The sequence below is a fragment of the Manihot esculenta genome, chromosome 2 (genome assembly GCF_001659605.2).
Source record: "Manihot esculenta cultivar AM560-2 chromosome 2, M.esculenta_v8, whole genome shotgun sequence".
NCBI classification, from domain to species: domain Eukaryota; kingdom Viridiplantae; phylum Streptophyta; class Magnoliopsida; order Malpighiales; family Euphorbiaceae; genus Manihot; species Manihot esculenta.
The window spans coordinates 850,082-864,514 of record NC_035162.2 but is presented as its reverse complement, the minus strand read 5'-3'; the positions used below and the strand labels follow the sequence as shown (position 1 = coordinate 864,514).

The following is a 14,433-nucleotide window of genomic DNA, read 5'->3' as shown; positions in this document are numbered from 1 at the left end:
TATTTCTCAGTCTCACATATCGAGGAGTGCAGAAGATATTTCTTTTAAAGAGAGAGATAAATTCTATTTCGATCGTTCAACATTCTTTACATAATTCATAATTTTTATGATTATGCTATTAAAGAAAATGTTTGATTATATTAAAACATAACAGTTATTGCATTGGAAATTATGAAAATCTCAAATAAAAAATTAAAACAAAATTATTTTGAAACTCTCTGACGATAATAATTCATGCAGTAATTTCAGGGTGAGTTCATCCAATACTTTATTCTTTAGCAAATATTTATGATTATGATTATTGATTTATATTAATATACACATAATAATTATAATAATAAAATATGACTAATATAATTATTGATTGATAATCACTCAAATAAAAAATTAAAATAAAACTATTTTGAGATTCATTTACGATAATAATTCATGCGTGATCTCAGCGTAAATTCATTCAATATTTTATTTTTTAGCAAATATTTATCATTATAATTATTGATTTATATTAATATACACATATAATTATCAATCAATAATCATATTAGTCATATTTTATTATTATTATTATTATTATTATTATAATAATAATAATAATAAATAATTAAAAATATTAATTATTATTATATAATATGCAAATAAAAAATAATAATAATAAAATTTTTTTATTAATAAATAAAATGACACAGTGCAACTTGTCCTCTTTCACAGGATACAATTTGATGCGGGCATGCTCCTTCACTTTTTGAATAGAGAAGATCTCACTGTTGTTGGTGGAACATGAAGGCACCTCTCCCTCACACACAAAGTGGAAATAGGATAAGATATCTCAAGCTTCACTCCACTATCTCAGATTCGTTATATATTATATATGTTAAAGAAATTAAAAAAAAAAAGGGCATGTTCAATTTGATGTCTTTGTTTTTGACTGGCCAAAGTGCTTCCACTGTTATATTCCTAGTAGTCCCTTTTTATATTGGCAGCTATAGAATCCTGTGGAAATGAAAAAGCGAGTTCATACATTATTAGATGACGACTGAAATCCTATCTGAACATGCTTTGCTTTTTTACCTATTCGATTTCAATTGGCAGCTGCCAGCACTGCAAGATCCTTAAGATTCATTTACATTTAATTCAAAGTTGTTTAATATTAGTGCTCTCCAAGAAGGATCGGATCAACTATCATGATATCTTATCATTATTCATTTTTAATGCAAATTGGCAGATTTTAATTTTAATTTAATAATAAAAATAAAACTATTTATAGGTGAATGCTAAACTTCAATTATGGGAACAGAAGTAAAAAAATTCCTACTTGTTTCTATTTGTTTTGGACTTTAGCTGGCTAGCTAGCCATACGCCTTCAAGTTTGAGCGGTTGGTGTCTGGTTACAAGCAGTCTTATTCACCAAAACAGAGGCAAAACCATTAATATTTGTTGTCAATATTTTCATGAGATCAGATTCAAAGAGCAGGACCAACATCAAAGCTCATCCACGCGATGTATTTAATACTAAATATAATCACTTGAACAATCCTTTCCCTTGACAGTTGAGCTAACTTTTGAGCCTGAAAATTAAGCTAATCCAATTTCTCAATGTTAGGACAACCACATATGTTTACGCCTGCAAACTTCATGCTTCGAGTGTGTTATCTTACATTGATTTTGGTGGACAATCCTTCTACATGAGCTAGCTTCTAGAGTGAAATTAGTCTTGACCCATCATCTATTTTATCAACACTATACAAGTAAGCACATGCATGGATTGGAAGGGGCTTTGGACAGCAAATTTAGTTTGTTAAAAGTTTTGGAGATCACCGTGTCTTAGCTATAATGAATCCCAAAATGGTTAACACATGCTTCTAAGTTGTGGAATTTTGATGAAGCAATTGCATTCTGTTGCAACACCACATCCCTAGAGACTGCCTGATTCTTCTACATCTCACTAGCATCATTGCTGGTCAGATTATGTTACAAAAGAATAAACTAATTTTTCAATGATTTTGAAGAACAAAGACGGGCAATATACAAGACTATACAACCAATATAAACTCCGTTTTCCTAGCCATCTTCCTCTCAGGGATGCACAAAAGACTGCATACGACCAATATAAAGCTTCCACTTGCTTACTTTGAAACTGGATGATCGGATGACACATCGTCTGTCTTCAACATTGCTGCAAGAATTGCAATGGGTTTAGGTCTTGTGAAATAGGTGAAGAGGCGGATAGACACCATCCAAGTAAGTATTTGTTTCTCCTGCTCTGTTTTTCTTCTTGATGCTGTAGGCTAGTCAAACGCACCTCTGTTGAAAACCTCCACATCCATGCCACCACCAGCAACAAGCAACTGTAAGATGAGTAGATGACCATCACTACCAAATAGCAAAAACTATAAAATACACGGCAGAAATTTATCTGTTTCACTAGCAAGAACAAGGTCAAAAGTTTCCAAACAACAATAGTTTTGGTTAATTATCATTTGAAATGCACCTGCAATAATTCTTGGTTTATAACTATCTAAATATTTAATCTTACAATTTATTCAATAAGTAATTACACATCATTGAAAAAACAGAACTGACATTAAGGAGCTGCAAGAGCAATACTCCACAAGTTCTTTGAGGTTTATCTCATCTACTAATAGTATAACGAGCATTTCTGATCTTAGCACAATGGTTTCTAAACGATATATATAAATATTATTGTAAAATTCAAAGGGAATAAACAATGAACATCTCAATTTTTTCCTTGTAAGTTAGAATTCTATGCGTAACGTTCTCCATCCATTACATTAAATTCATCTAAAAAATTTACTACATGAACATAAACATATGGCCAGCAAATATATAGTTGAATTTCTTGGAGAGACTAAAGGGCATAAGGTGAACTTATTGAGGTAGTCCAGAGCAAGATTAAAGCTGCATATAAAAGATAAATTCTCCTACTCTTTTAATCATTCAAGGCATACAGATACAAATGCAGATTTATTTTAAATCTAACCAAGAGTCAAATGAGATATCATGTCACCAAACACACAACAGCAGGCAAAAATTTATATAGAACTTCTCCACACCTTAACATTTTTAAGTCGCACTAGTTATGCACCGAAGAATAGGGTATCGTCCATTCTAAAGAAAAAAGGAAGAGGATATTGTTCATGATCATGAAGGATCTTCCACTTTATCAATACACGTTTTTGGCTTCTGTTTCTGAAACCATAGTTTACCTTTCAGTACGTTCAAAAAATAAAGTTTAAAAAGCTTTCTTGCATTATATCTACCTACCTAAGAATCAGTAGAGAAGTTTTTTTTTTTTTTTTTTAAAAAAAAAAAACAGGAATTTCCAAAATATCACCTCCTCGTACTTCTGGGTAAGGGTAAGTCGTCCATCTTCTGATATAACCGGCCTCAAAACTGCTACGGTCTCTTATTGTCAGAGCCCACGCGGGCATTGAGGCAGCTCCTTTCCAGTATCCACGGTCGGTATCGTGACCCGGTTGGCGAGGTCCGGTATTTGTCCGACCCGAACCGTACACCTTCATAAAACGAATCAGAGAAGTATAGAGTTTGGACCTTGATGGTTTTGGAGCTAGAGAGTTTTTGGAGTTTGTTGCGGGGAAAAGCTTCACCGTATGAGCGAAAGAGAGGAAGGGTAAAAATTGGAACATAGAGAAGGATTTAGGGCAAAATGGGGAAGAATTTATTGGAGTAGACGTAAGGCAAGAAGAAGACGCCATTGATGTGACCGTTGGCTCTGTTTTGAAGAACAGAGTAACTCTGGGTCAGTGATGGAGCAGAAGGGGAAAAATAGATATAGATTAAATAAGGTTGGGTGTAGCATTATGAATCTAAGATGCACATTAGCAAATAGCTTCTGGGCTTTGTTTTGCCCGTTGAGGCCTAAGCATGGCCCAATATATTTTGAACCAGACAAAAGTAGGCTCCATTGAGACCCGTGGTAGCCCAGAATAAAATCCCTTATGAGAACTGACATTTCATTTCTTGAAACATCAAGCTTGAGGACGAAGAAATACCGGTCACAAAGTGCACGGAGAACTGACACAGGGAGAGCGATTGAAAGATGGATCCAAAGTTACCGGAGGTCTCGCAGCTATTCGAGAGATTTAAAGCGGCTTGTGTCCGAGAGGATGTCGACACTTGCAGCAATCTGCTTTCTAAGCTCAAGGTAAGTGGCCCGCGATCCTCATGTAAAACAAACCCTAGGGCAATTCATTCTCTGGATTCGGTTTACTTAATTTCCCTATTGCTGTCTCTAATTTGTTTCATTTTCTGATTTAAGCTAGTTTTTCTGGACTTTTTTTACTTGATAAGTGTCGGAGATTTGATTTAGAAATAGTATATGGATTAATGATATGGACTAGGAGTCTGTCGTTAAACTTGTGGACCCTCGTCTTGGATTTTAAGTTGTGTGGTGGTAACGAAGTGGCATGGTTCACCGTGGTTGATCCCCTTGCAGGTCTTATTGACTGGATTTAGAAGCCTGCCACCGTTGTTTGAAGATACACCTAATGCCATTCATGAGTTGACATTAGCAAGTAACGTGCTCCACTTGTGTTTCTTCGGTTATTGGATTAGTGTATAATATGCTTTTGCCGTTCATCGATGGAATACTTTCTTCTTCTTTGTTCTTTGTTCCTTTGCTTCTAAGTTGGCAGTTCTATTTTTGCATGTTGAAAATTTTCAGGGGATGTATATGAGCATGCCGTTCTTCTAAGTGTGCAGATTGGGGATCAAGATGCCTTTGAAAGGGATTTCTTTCAGTTGAAGCCATATTATACAGACGCCAGGTAACTTACCCTTGACTTGAATTTGACATAGTTGTAGTTCACCAGTGTCTTGGAAACAAGGTCTACTCACTTATGTGGCAAACTTGTAGAGCGCAAGCCATAATCAGTATAAAACATGTTGGATAAAAGTCATCTGCTTTAATTATGGTTGTTATGTTCTTTCTGCAATGGGCTTTAATGCAGGAAATAGCGGAAGCTTTCCAATGGAATTAGTAATGTTGGAAAACTAATTATGTAGGAAGTGTGAATATAGGTTGTATGATACTGAAGACTTCAAATTCTTTTGCACTTACTTGAATTGGAAGCAGGGTTTTAAATATTGGAAATAGTGTAACCAAATTGGATTGTATTAGTCTGAAATGAACTGGATATTCGCTGATTCTGTGAATTTTTTTTTTTTTTTAAAAGCTTAGAAGAGATGATTTTAAATAATGGAATCGGAAATATTATTATTGAATCAGTCTGAAATGGCTTGTATTTAGAACTTTAATTGGCAACGGATTAAGAAGTGTGTTTTGAATTGTGTGATTCCTTTGTGTTCCTTTGTGGAACCACTCTTCAAGTGCAATAACATATAGTTTCTTTCAAACTGAAAAACACCACTTTTTCTGGGATACTTCCAAACAGATGGTTTTATTTGATCTTTCTAGTCTACAAATCTGGATTAATATGGATTGACCGTGTGGTTGTCGAAACCGGTCAAAAATAACATTTTTGGTTATCAACAATTTTACAACTGTAGATAGTGGCAAAAGGATCGAATCCACGGGGAATTGATATTTACCTATTTTCCTTATCAAGACCAAGCAAACAAACTGAAAGTAAATAAATTGAAAGTAAAATAAAAAAAAGGGGGGTTTTGAAATTGATTGAGTTAAACTAATACTGAAAGCAATAAAATAAAGCAAATAATTAAAGTAAAGGAATTCAAATATGATAAAAGTTCTAGATGAAGAATTGGATCCACTTCAGTTGTTGGGATTGATTATTCAAATTTAGGTTTTTTTGTTTGATTCAATAAATTAGTTATGGAGATGGAAGACGCTTTTCACCACCATATTTTTCATTAAGCATAAATTAGTTAGGGAACATCCTCTAACTAACCTCTAATCAACAAGTTGCCAAGGAACGTCCTTGGGTCTTTGGCATCTAACAACTGTCAATTGCATTAAGAAATAGAGACCTAATTCTAGCTACCCAAAGGTATAGTGATATCGCTAGATCATGCAATTTCCTTAGTTTTTACACCAAGTGTTCTTGTGTTTGAATAATCCAAGCAATTACGGACTCAAAACTATCCAAACTAACAAATTATTACTTTGCAATCAAGAATCAACGTAGATCTAAATAACAAAGCAACAATGGAATTAAGCATGAAATTGCATAAATACTAAAAAACAAAAGATAAACAATGTGTGTTCAGAACTTCCAATCCATAAAACAACTAAAGTTTCACCTAATCTTCAACTAGAAAAAAAAAAGTTTCAGCCACTCATGGCTGAAACAAAACAGAAAATAAAAGAAAGGAAGAAGGAGAACCAATTAGCGGCTTGCTTGGAGAAGGAGAGGCGTTCGGCCACTTGTGGAAGAGAGATGGGGCGTGCGGCTTAAGATGGATTTATAGGCTGAATGTTGCCCTAAGTTTCCTTGTGAGGTTGAGCCTTCTTTTGAATTTCAAATTTTGAATCTTGACTACTTGGGAGGCAAGTATGTCTTCTTGAGATTTGGCTTCCTAAACAAGCTAAATTTTGAATTTTGAATTTTGAATGTGTATCTTCTTGAGATTTGGCTTCTTGAATAAGGGGAAAGACTTCTTGAAGATTTGAAATTTGAATTTCAAATTATTTTGTTGAATGTACTTTCCTTATTTAGCACTTTCCTTATTTATCTCCACTTCAGCTGTAACTTGACTTGGGCAACAAGTTTGTTCTCCTTTATCCCTTTTTAGGCGGTTTTAAGAATATTTTCTCCAAATTACCCTTTTATACCATTTTCTACAAAATATAATCAAAATTACAAAATTAAGCAGAAAAAGTGTAAATTAACATTAATAACAACATAATAAAATGGTCTAAATTTGGACTGATCATGGATCAATTCATATGGCCTCGTGTAAGAGTACATGTATCATAAATTATGAACTCTATGAAATAATGTTGCAAAGATGTGTTCATAAGCTACTGAAATCTGTTGTATGGTTTTCCTTACCGAATAGATAATTTGGTTTTGCACTTGCCGTTAAATCTTCTTATATGTAGTAGACAATTCTAAACAATATGTCATAAAAAGTTAAAGCATTTCTAGTTGAGACGATGAACCAACCATTTTCAGTTTTTAATTAATTAGTCTCATATGTTGATGTGTACGCTACATAATTAATAATAAGTTGGTGATGTTCATGACTTCTCTTTTTACTCTTCAATGGAGCAGTAGCCATCTCCCCCCATCTTCGCAGGAGTACATGATCTTAGGTCTCAACCTCTTGAGACTTCTAGTGCAGAATAGAATTGCGGAATTCCATACTGAACTGGAATTGCTTTCTCCCACTGCTTTGGAAAATCCTTGCATCAAGCATGCTGTGGAGTTGGAGCAATCATTCATGGAAGGGGCTTACAACCGTGTGCTGAGTGCAAAACAAACTGTGCCATACAAAACCTATGATTATTTCATGGATCTTTTGGCCAAGACAGTAAGGTAATTTGTTTGATGTGATTTGTGATAATATTTAACTGACTATTACATATTGAAGAATCAACAATCAGTTTGTCAGCAATAATATTCATTTTTAGGTTATATGTGTAGTGATGGAAAATGCGATATATCTCGTTTGATGCATAAACAGATTATAAGGATTATTTTCAGAATATGAATTTGCACTAAAAACCAACTTAGCTCACCTAGGCTTGATTGCATCCTACTCAACCTTAAAGAAAAGCCAAGGAACAGTATCTTTCCTATAGTAAACCTGCATTTTTTATTTGTATTCTTACTAATTGATGTTATATTTCTTCCAGGGATGAAATAGCTGGATGCAGTGAGAAGGCATATGACTATTTTTCAATTGGTGATGCCCGCCAAATGTTGCTCTTCTCTTCTGATGATGAACTTTTGCAGTATATCAAGGAGGTAAGTAGTTGAACTGCCTTTTCTTTTTTCAATTCCTGCTTCCAATCCTGGGTAGGCCTTGGTAATGTTGAAAGTGTGCAGTTTGGCTTTGGCATTTGAGACATTTTGGGAACGGAATAAGTTTAAAGGCACATTTTTGTTCTAATTTCGAGCAAAGCATGGATAACTCCCAGTTCCGTCTTTTTAATGTGGCGTGTTCTATTGGACAATGTAGGAGCACCCCGAGTGGGAGATAAAGAATGGTCTAGTAATTTTCCAGAAGGCAAAAGAATGTGCCCCTTGCAAGGAAATACCATCCCTACAACTTATCAACCAGACTCTGAGTTATGCAAGAGAGTTGGAGCGAATTGTGTAGAATTGAAACTGATGGTTGTGGTCACACAACTCCAACCGAAAGCTTTTCTCCAGAGTATAAACATATTATCTTTTTGTACTTTTAATATGGTCACCCCAGTAATCCGCAACCCCTTTGCTAGTTATTCTGTCTTGATTTTTAATGCACTCGAATATCAAAATTTACCAATATAGCGACGTCTTGATTAGAGAGCCTTTTTGTGTTTTTCGCCAAAGATGAGAGCAATTCATTGATATGGGAGAGGCATGCAGGCCTGGTTAGAAAGCAAATATGAGCCCGAGGCCTAAAAGCAAACATTGAAAACACACATAAACAGCCCAAACCCATAGAAACCTATATAAGCTGAGTTGGGTTTTTTTTTTTTTTTTTTTTTTATATCAGAACAACCTGAGTAGTTGGCAGACAAATGGCAGGATGACATGAAAGACCAAATATTTGAGGAAATGAAACAGTGGAGTTTGAACGCTACAATTGATTGTAATTACTGTATTCCCACCTTCTTACATGAACATATGCCCTATTCAACTGGACTCCTGTTGTCCCAAGGGAAAAACCTGTGACGAGTTGTGATGCTACATCACAATCTGACTGTTAATTGTTTCTTGAGCAACCCTCGAGTACATGTCTTGATTTAGATCTTTCAAGAACAAGATGGGATGACACGTTACTAAATTAATCATGATGCACAGACATATTAGATTATATAATGCACCAAGCCAAAGATGTTGCCTTTCCCTGCTGGACGTTGAAATTTGAGTCGCAAAATACAAGACCTGCCCCTTGAGACAACGAGTGCTCAACTGCCCCACCGTGTCGCTATCTTCATAGCCCCACTTGTGATTTCTCAAATAGCACTCCTCAATTCGCAATACCGCCACCGAAGATGATCCCAAAAATACGCCAGCTTCTTGTATCATGCTCTACGGCCTGGTTTCATCTTACCGACAATTTTGGTTTCACGGTCTAAAGAATTGGAACCGGTTTTAAACGGTTTTTGGTCTGATTCCGATATAATTTTAATCAAATCTGATTATATATATATATATATATACTTTTTAAATTTCATTTTCTTTTTTATTTTTCAAAAAGAAATATTCAACATTAAAATGGTTAGCTCCAATTCAATTAAAATACACTTCGATTTAATTCTTTACCTCTACCTGCTTTTGCTACTACCGGTCTTTATCAAATCTGTTAGTAGACTAACAGCAGCTTAAATATTTTAAGTTATTTTTGTAATTTAAATGGCTCTATATATGGGCAATTTTCTCATGGAGTAGCATAACCCCGTAATATTTTATTTTATTTGTTTTTGGAAGAGAGGGTCTGGGAGTCCCATTGCTGTCATATGTCATTATATGTTGATTACAAGTAAACCAACTCATTTATATCTAATTTCTAAAGAAAATTTTAAGAAGTGGGTTTTTATGTTATTGATATTTAGAGTTCCATTTGACTTTGTTGATATATTTATTTATTCAAGCCCTCAAAAAAAACTAATGAATTAAAAACTCTTTAATGTTTATATTTGTTTAGCTTAATTAATCATGAATTTCATTAGATATCTAATATTCTAAGATTCAGAAAATAAGATTTAGTAAGTTTATATCAGATATTCAGAAAATAGGATTTAGTAAGTTTAGATGGAGAGAAGACGTTTCTCTTTTTATTCATTTTCCTTTTGTCTGTTAGTGACGTTTAACGGTCTCTCTGTTACAGTGCTATCTGTCTCTGTCACTCAGATCCGTATGTACGGACGCATCAGAGCCCCTCTCTATATCAGGCGGCCATTTAATTTCCTCGACGCACATACGGACAGAACTGCGAAGTGACTGACCCTGCCTTGCCTATCTCCTGAAACGTCACAGGGCTGAATTCCTAGAAGATATGTAATGCGCGCGTGTCTAGTCCAGCCTGTTTTATACTTGGGTTTGAGCCTTCCCTAAAAGACTGGTCTTACGCCAAGAACAGAAAACCCGGTCATCAATATCCTTTCAAAAATTAACCATTAATTATAACCATCACTGCTTATGTTTCATACCACAAATTTCACCTCTATGTCAAACAAAAATTGAGGAATAAGCTATTGAGTAAGCAGTTTTTTGAAAGAAAAAAAAGCTCTAAATTTGCTGTCATATTTGTATAATAGAAAAAAAAAAAGAATAGAAGAATAGAAGGAAGCTGATAAATATCTATGCCCTACTGATTGCTAATAATCAAATCTTATTGGCCAGTTTGTGGATTGCTACTTTAAATTCCTCTTAATTTCTGTGGTTGAAATTCATAAATCACTCTCAAATCAAATGGGTTGATGCGTTTGCCTCATTTTAACTTTAAACCTACCATTCATGAGCATTTGCATGTCTTCACCCACTCTTATTTATCAGGGAAGGTCTAGTTAAATAATGACCCAATTAGTTAACCAACTATATTAGTGGGTCCTAATATGTAAATTCAAACCACTAGATTTTTACCACGAGTGGTTGTTCCTTGCATCTTAAATAGCTGCCTAACTGCAGAGAAACCACTCCTCCAGGTCTTCAATTACTTCAAACTGTTAGTATTTTGCTTTCAAAGCAGAAGGGAAGTTGAGCTTTCAACTCCAAAAACAAAGGCTTCAGATTGCCTTACCTCATTGTCTTCTTTGTACAGATTTCTGTCCTCTTCTAATAATTATTATAATCTTCATAACTCAGTGAAGTGAAACTTCACTATCATCTTTCGTCATTTTTCGAGAACAAGTCAAAAGAAGAAAAAGAAGAAGAGGACTGTTTCGCTCTTCTGTAGTCTACATTAAGCATATGGCCCTAGAAACAAAGGCCTGACTTTAAATGAGAAACAAGTTTTGGATTGGAATTCTGGCAGGTTAAGAGCTTGGGAAATTAAGACCAGGTTTGTCTTATCACTTGTAGTTGATTTTCATTTATAATATCATCTCCTATATATATGTAAGGCTGGATGGATGTTCTTTTCGACTACTGAACACTTGTATGTTGTCTGGTTACTTCCTTGGAAGCTAATTGATCAAAGGCAGGTCTAAGTTTCATGGATAAAAAAACTTTATCTTCTTCACATTCTGGCCCTCAAGAAGAAGCTTCCAATCATGATGAATTTTTCATGCAACAAAGCCTGCTTTTCTCTGATACTGTTAAGGTACACTTCCTAGCAAATTATATGATTCTGTTTCGTGTCTTTTGAACTCTCTTGAGTTTGGGCGTAGATTATTCATTTTTCTCTGTTTCAGGATTTGAAGATTTTAAGGGAACAGTTGTACTCAGCAGCGGAGTATTTTGAAAACTCTTACAGCAAAGAGGACCAGAAACAATTGTGAGTCACACTTTTAACTCCTTTCTTAAATAATTTTACTCAAATCATGGCTTCATAAATTGGAGGCATATGAAGGGATTTCTCTTTTCTTTTTTCTTTTTTCTTTTTTTTTTTCAATTTAGAGTGGTGGAGACCCTGAAGGATTATGCCATCAAAGCCTTAATCAATACTATTGACCACTTGGGTTCTGTAGCATACAAAGTCAACAGCTTTTCTGAAGAAAAGATCAACCAAGTTTCAGCTCTGGAGCTTCGCTTCTCTTGCCTGGAACAGGTGACTCCTCTAAGCTTCACTTTTTCTGGACGTAATTCCAGCAGGATTCAGCATAGCTATTGAAATTGATCATTGTATTGATTAAACTCCCTCTCATTTACAGATGTGGCCCTGTGGCCACCAAATCTGTGCACTTTTTAAACTCAATGAATCACAGCATACTCATGAAATCATTTATTATGAAATTATTACATTTCTTTCATGTTCGTCTTATTTATCATTTATTAGCTTTTCATGGCTGACATCTTATTAGAGAGTACGAACATGCCAAGAGTATATCAACCATGGGGGACTTTCTCAACAATTTTTGATGGTAGAAACTCCCAAGTACCACAAGCGATACATCTTTCCAGGCAAATATCTTCATCACATCCCATTTTTCTATTCTTGAAGCTCACATTCAATAGAACTGATCAACTGGGGAAGACGTGAGAAAATTTTCTGTGAAAACTTTTCAGTTGAGGAGACTTTGGATAGCAAATCAAGATTTCACAGGAGAAGCTGCAGTCCTGAATACAACTCGTGTCAGTTCAAAAATGGTACTCCATGTTTCTTTTATCTTCAGATAAGCCTAGCATTTTGATAGTCTAATCTCATTCTTGATTACTAGAATATTTACTCAAATTTCATGGCCTATTCGAGATACTATATAGGGTGGAAAACCATTGATCTGTTTGTTTTTCTTTTTTTTACTTTTATGTTAAGCTGTTCAAGCAACAATGAAAGGGACCTCTCCATCTACTCTCGGGTAATCTTCATGCAGTATCTTTCAATGTCACAACGAAATTATAAAGCCTGCTTTACCAGGATCACACTCTTATTTGTATATTTTAATGCAGAGAAGGACATCCTAGATTACAGTCTCCACAGTTTTCCTCAAGACCAGGAACTTTTACATTTCCAAATACTTTAATCAACAAAAAACCAGGTTTTTACAGATGAATTTTCTTACATAACATAATGACGTTAACAGCAGTACTATCGAAACTAGAACTGCTTTACTGATCATCTTGTCTAACGTCAGATAAAAGAGCTAGCTCTCCACAGAGGTTTCCATTCATACGTTCTGGATCCCTTCTTCCTAAGAGAGCAATATCTCTGAATACTAATGTCCTCCAGAGGGTAAGCACAAAATCTGGAGATTTGAGAATGACTGTTGCTTTCTCTTTCTTTTTTATTCATTATGAACTACATAGCTCTCCCCATCTCTCTTGATCCCTTCCACCAACCTTGATGAGATATGAAAAAACGGAACTTTCTCCTGATTCTAATCTTATCTAATCTTTTCAGCATCCGCCAGAATCTTGGAGATCTGTTTCATTGTCTACATATCCTGACAGAGACGGCGTAAACGAGATTGAACAATATTCAAGCAAAAGCAAACAACTCTTTAAGGCCTTGCTTGGCATGCGCAAATCCAGAAAGGATCACACACTGTACAAATACTTGGATGACGCTTGAAAGAAACCAGATAAAGATTTGTACTTTTTGTCCCCTATTTTGTAATCTCTTTTGTTTTAAATTATCAGTTAGTGTCTGTTGTCCTATTGGAAGTAAGCATGTTCAACTCTTTATCTTGTTATGAAAAGCTAGAGGTTAGAAGTCAATTAGAGCTCTTATATTAGGTTAGAAAAACTACACAGGTAGTGTGACACAGTCCATACTGGTTTAAAATTGCCCTGTAACCGTACAAAACAAACTAGAGCCACATGCAACAAGCAGATCCATGCTTAGCAGAGAAGAAGAGCTTTGAGAGCCAACAGAGCAGAAACGACTTGACCAAACAAGGTTGGACCTTCCCGTGAGCTGCCATTGTCCATTCAGATACGCAATTTTGCCAAAAGAAAGGAGGTTGTGAGCATAAAGAGCCACAGCATGGAAAACTCAGGAGAGCCTCTGCTAAACGGTACACCTCATCCATGTCCTTGCCTTGAAGTCCAGCGGATATCTTTCCATCTCCAATATTCTATATGGGATGATAGTTTGAGGGATGTGTTTGGTGTTGTGCTGTGAACGATATAATTAAATGTTAAAAAATCTTGACAACTCCTTCCTTTAATAATTTTCTAAATTTGAAGATAAAACTTTTTTGAATTGATTATTAATTGTTTTCTTTACGTATTAAGCTCTTCATATGTTTTTTTTTCGCTTTTCGTATGTATATTGTTGAATCTGCATTATTCCTTTCAATTAATAAAATAACGATAATTAAATTTTAAATTTTACAATTTGATTAAGGGTTTAAAAATTTAAGATAATTAAGAAAATTTAAATTTCAAGCTCAACTTCTTCAATGCCTATATATATTTTTAATAAAGAATTGTAGTAAAATAAATATGATTGTGTGAGGCCCACAAATTATGATTTGACATATGAATATCAGTTGCTCTGACAATCATGAGTTCACTAATAGAAAAAGACTTGTATTATTATTTGGTAAAAAGGCTGTTCCATTTTATTATGTCGTCTTGAAGTGGTCAAGCACTAGCTCATTGCCTTCAACTTCTTTCTTTTCTTCTCTCTCTAATGTACGTATTTAAGTTGTCT

General features: G+C 34.8%; 2 protein-coding genes and 1 pseudogene across 3 annotated transcripts; 2 read left to right on the top strand and 1 right to left on the bottom strand.

Annotated features, from left to right (window-relative positions):
• Positions 1-1,966: 1,966 nt before the first annotated feature.
• Positions 1,967-3,833, bottom strand: LOC110609133 (annotated as a pseudogene).
• A 150-nt stretch (positions 3,834-3,983) lies between these two features.
• On the top strand, positions 3,984-8,480 carry LOC110609132 (26S proteasome non-ATPase regulatory subunit 8 homolog A). Its single transcript, XM_021748493.2, has 6 exons — positions 3,984-4,183; positions 4,475-4,553; positions 4,703-4,805; positions 7,236-7,499; positions 7,820-7,931; positions 8,146-8,480. The coding sequence occupies exons 1-6, from the start codon at positions 4,079-4,081 to the stop codon at positions 8,284-8,286; spliced, it is 804 nt and encodes a 267-aa protein (XP_021604185.1). The 5' UTR covers positions 3,984-4,078; the 3' UTR covers positions 8,287-8,480.
• A 2,324-nt stretch (positions 8,481-10,804) lies between these two features.
• On the top strand, positions 10,805-14,007 carry LOC110609131 (protein ABIL2). 2 transcript variants are annotated; one of them, XM_021748491.2, is made up of 10 exons: positions 10,805-11,178; positions 11,303-11,439; positions 11,531-11,613; positions 11,736-11,886; positions 12,140-12,239; positions 12,345-12,425; positions 12,592-12,634; positions 12,726-12,814; positions 12,911-13,008; positions 13,177-14,007. In XM_021748491.2, exons 2-10 carry the CDS (start codon positions 11,332-11,334, stop codon positions 13,345-13,347), a joined length of 924 nt encoding a protein of 307 aa, XP_021604183.1. In that variant the 5' UTR covers positions 10,805-11,178; positions 11,303-11,331; the 3' UTR covers positions 13,348-14,007. The 2 variants fall into 2 exon arrangements, with proteins under 2 accessions (XP_021604183.1, XP_021604182.1); XM_021748490.2 differs by having other exon boundaries at positions 10,805-11,439.
• The last annotated feature ends 426 nt before the right edge of the window (positions 14,008-14,433 follow it).

Coding starts and splice junctions, on each gene's coding strand:
- LOC110609131 (XM_021748491.2), top strand. CDS start 11,332: ATGGATAAAAAAACTTTATCTTCTTCACATTCTGGCCCTCAAGAAGAA. Junction 12,635..12,725: donor ACCTCTCCATCTACTCTCGG/GTAATCTTCATG, acceptor ATTTTAATGCAG/AGAAGGACATCCTAGATTAC. Junction 12,815..12,910: donor TTTAATCAACAAAAAACCAG/GTTTTTACAGAT, acceptor GTCTAACGTCAG/ATAAAAGAGCTAGCTCTCCA.
- LOC110609132 (XM_021748493.2), top strand. CDS start 4,079: ATGGATCCAAAGTTACCGGAGGTCTCGCAGCTATTCGAGAGATTTAAA. Junction 4,554..4,702: donor TCATGAGTTGACATTAGCAA/GTAACGTGCTCC, acceptor GAAAATTTTCAG/GGGATGTATATGAGCATGCC. Junction 7,500..7,819: donor CTTTTGGCCAAGACAGTAAG/GTAATTTGTTTG, acceptor TATTTCTTCCAG/GGATGAAATAGCTGGATGCA.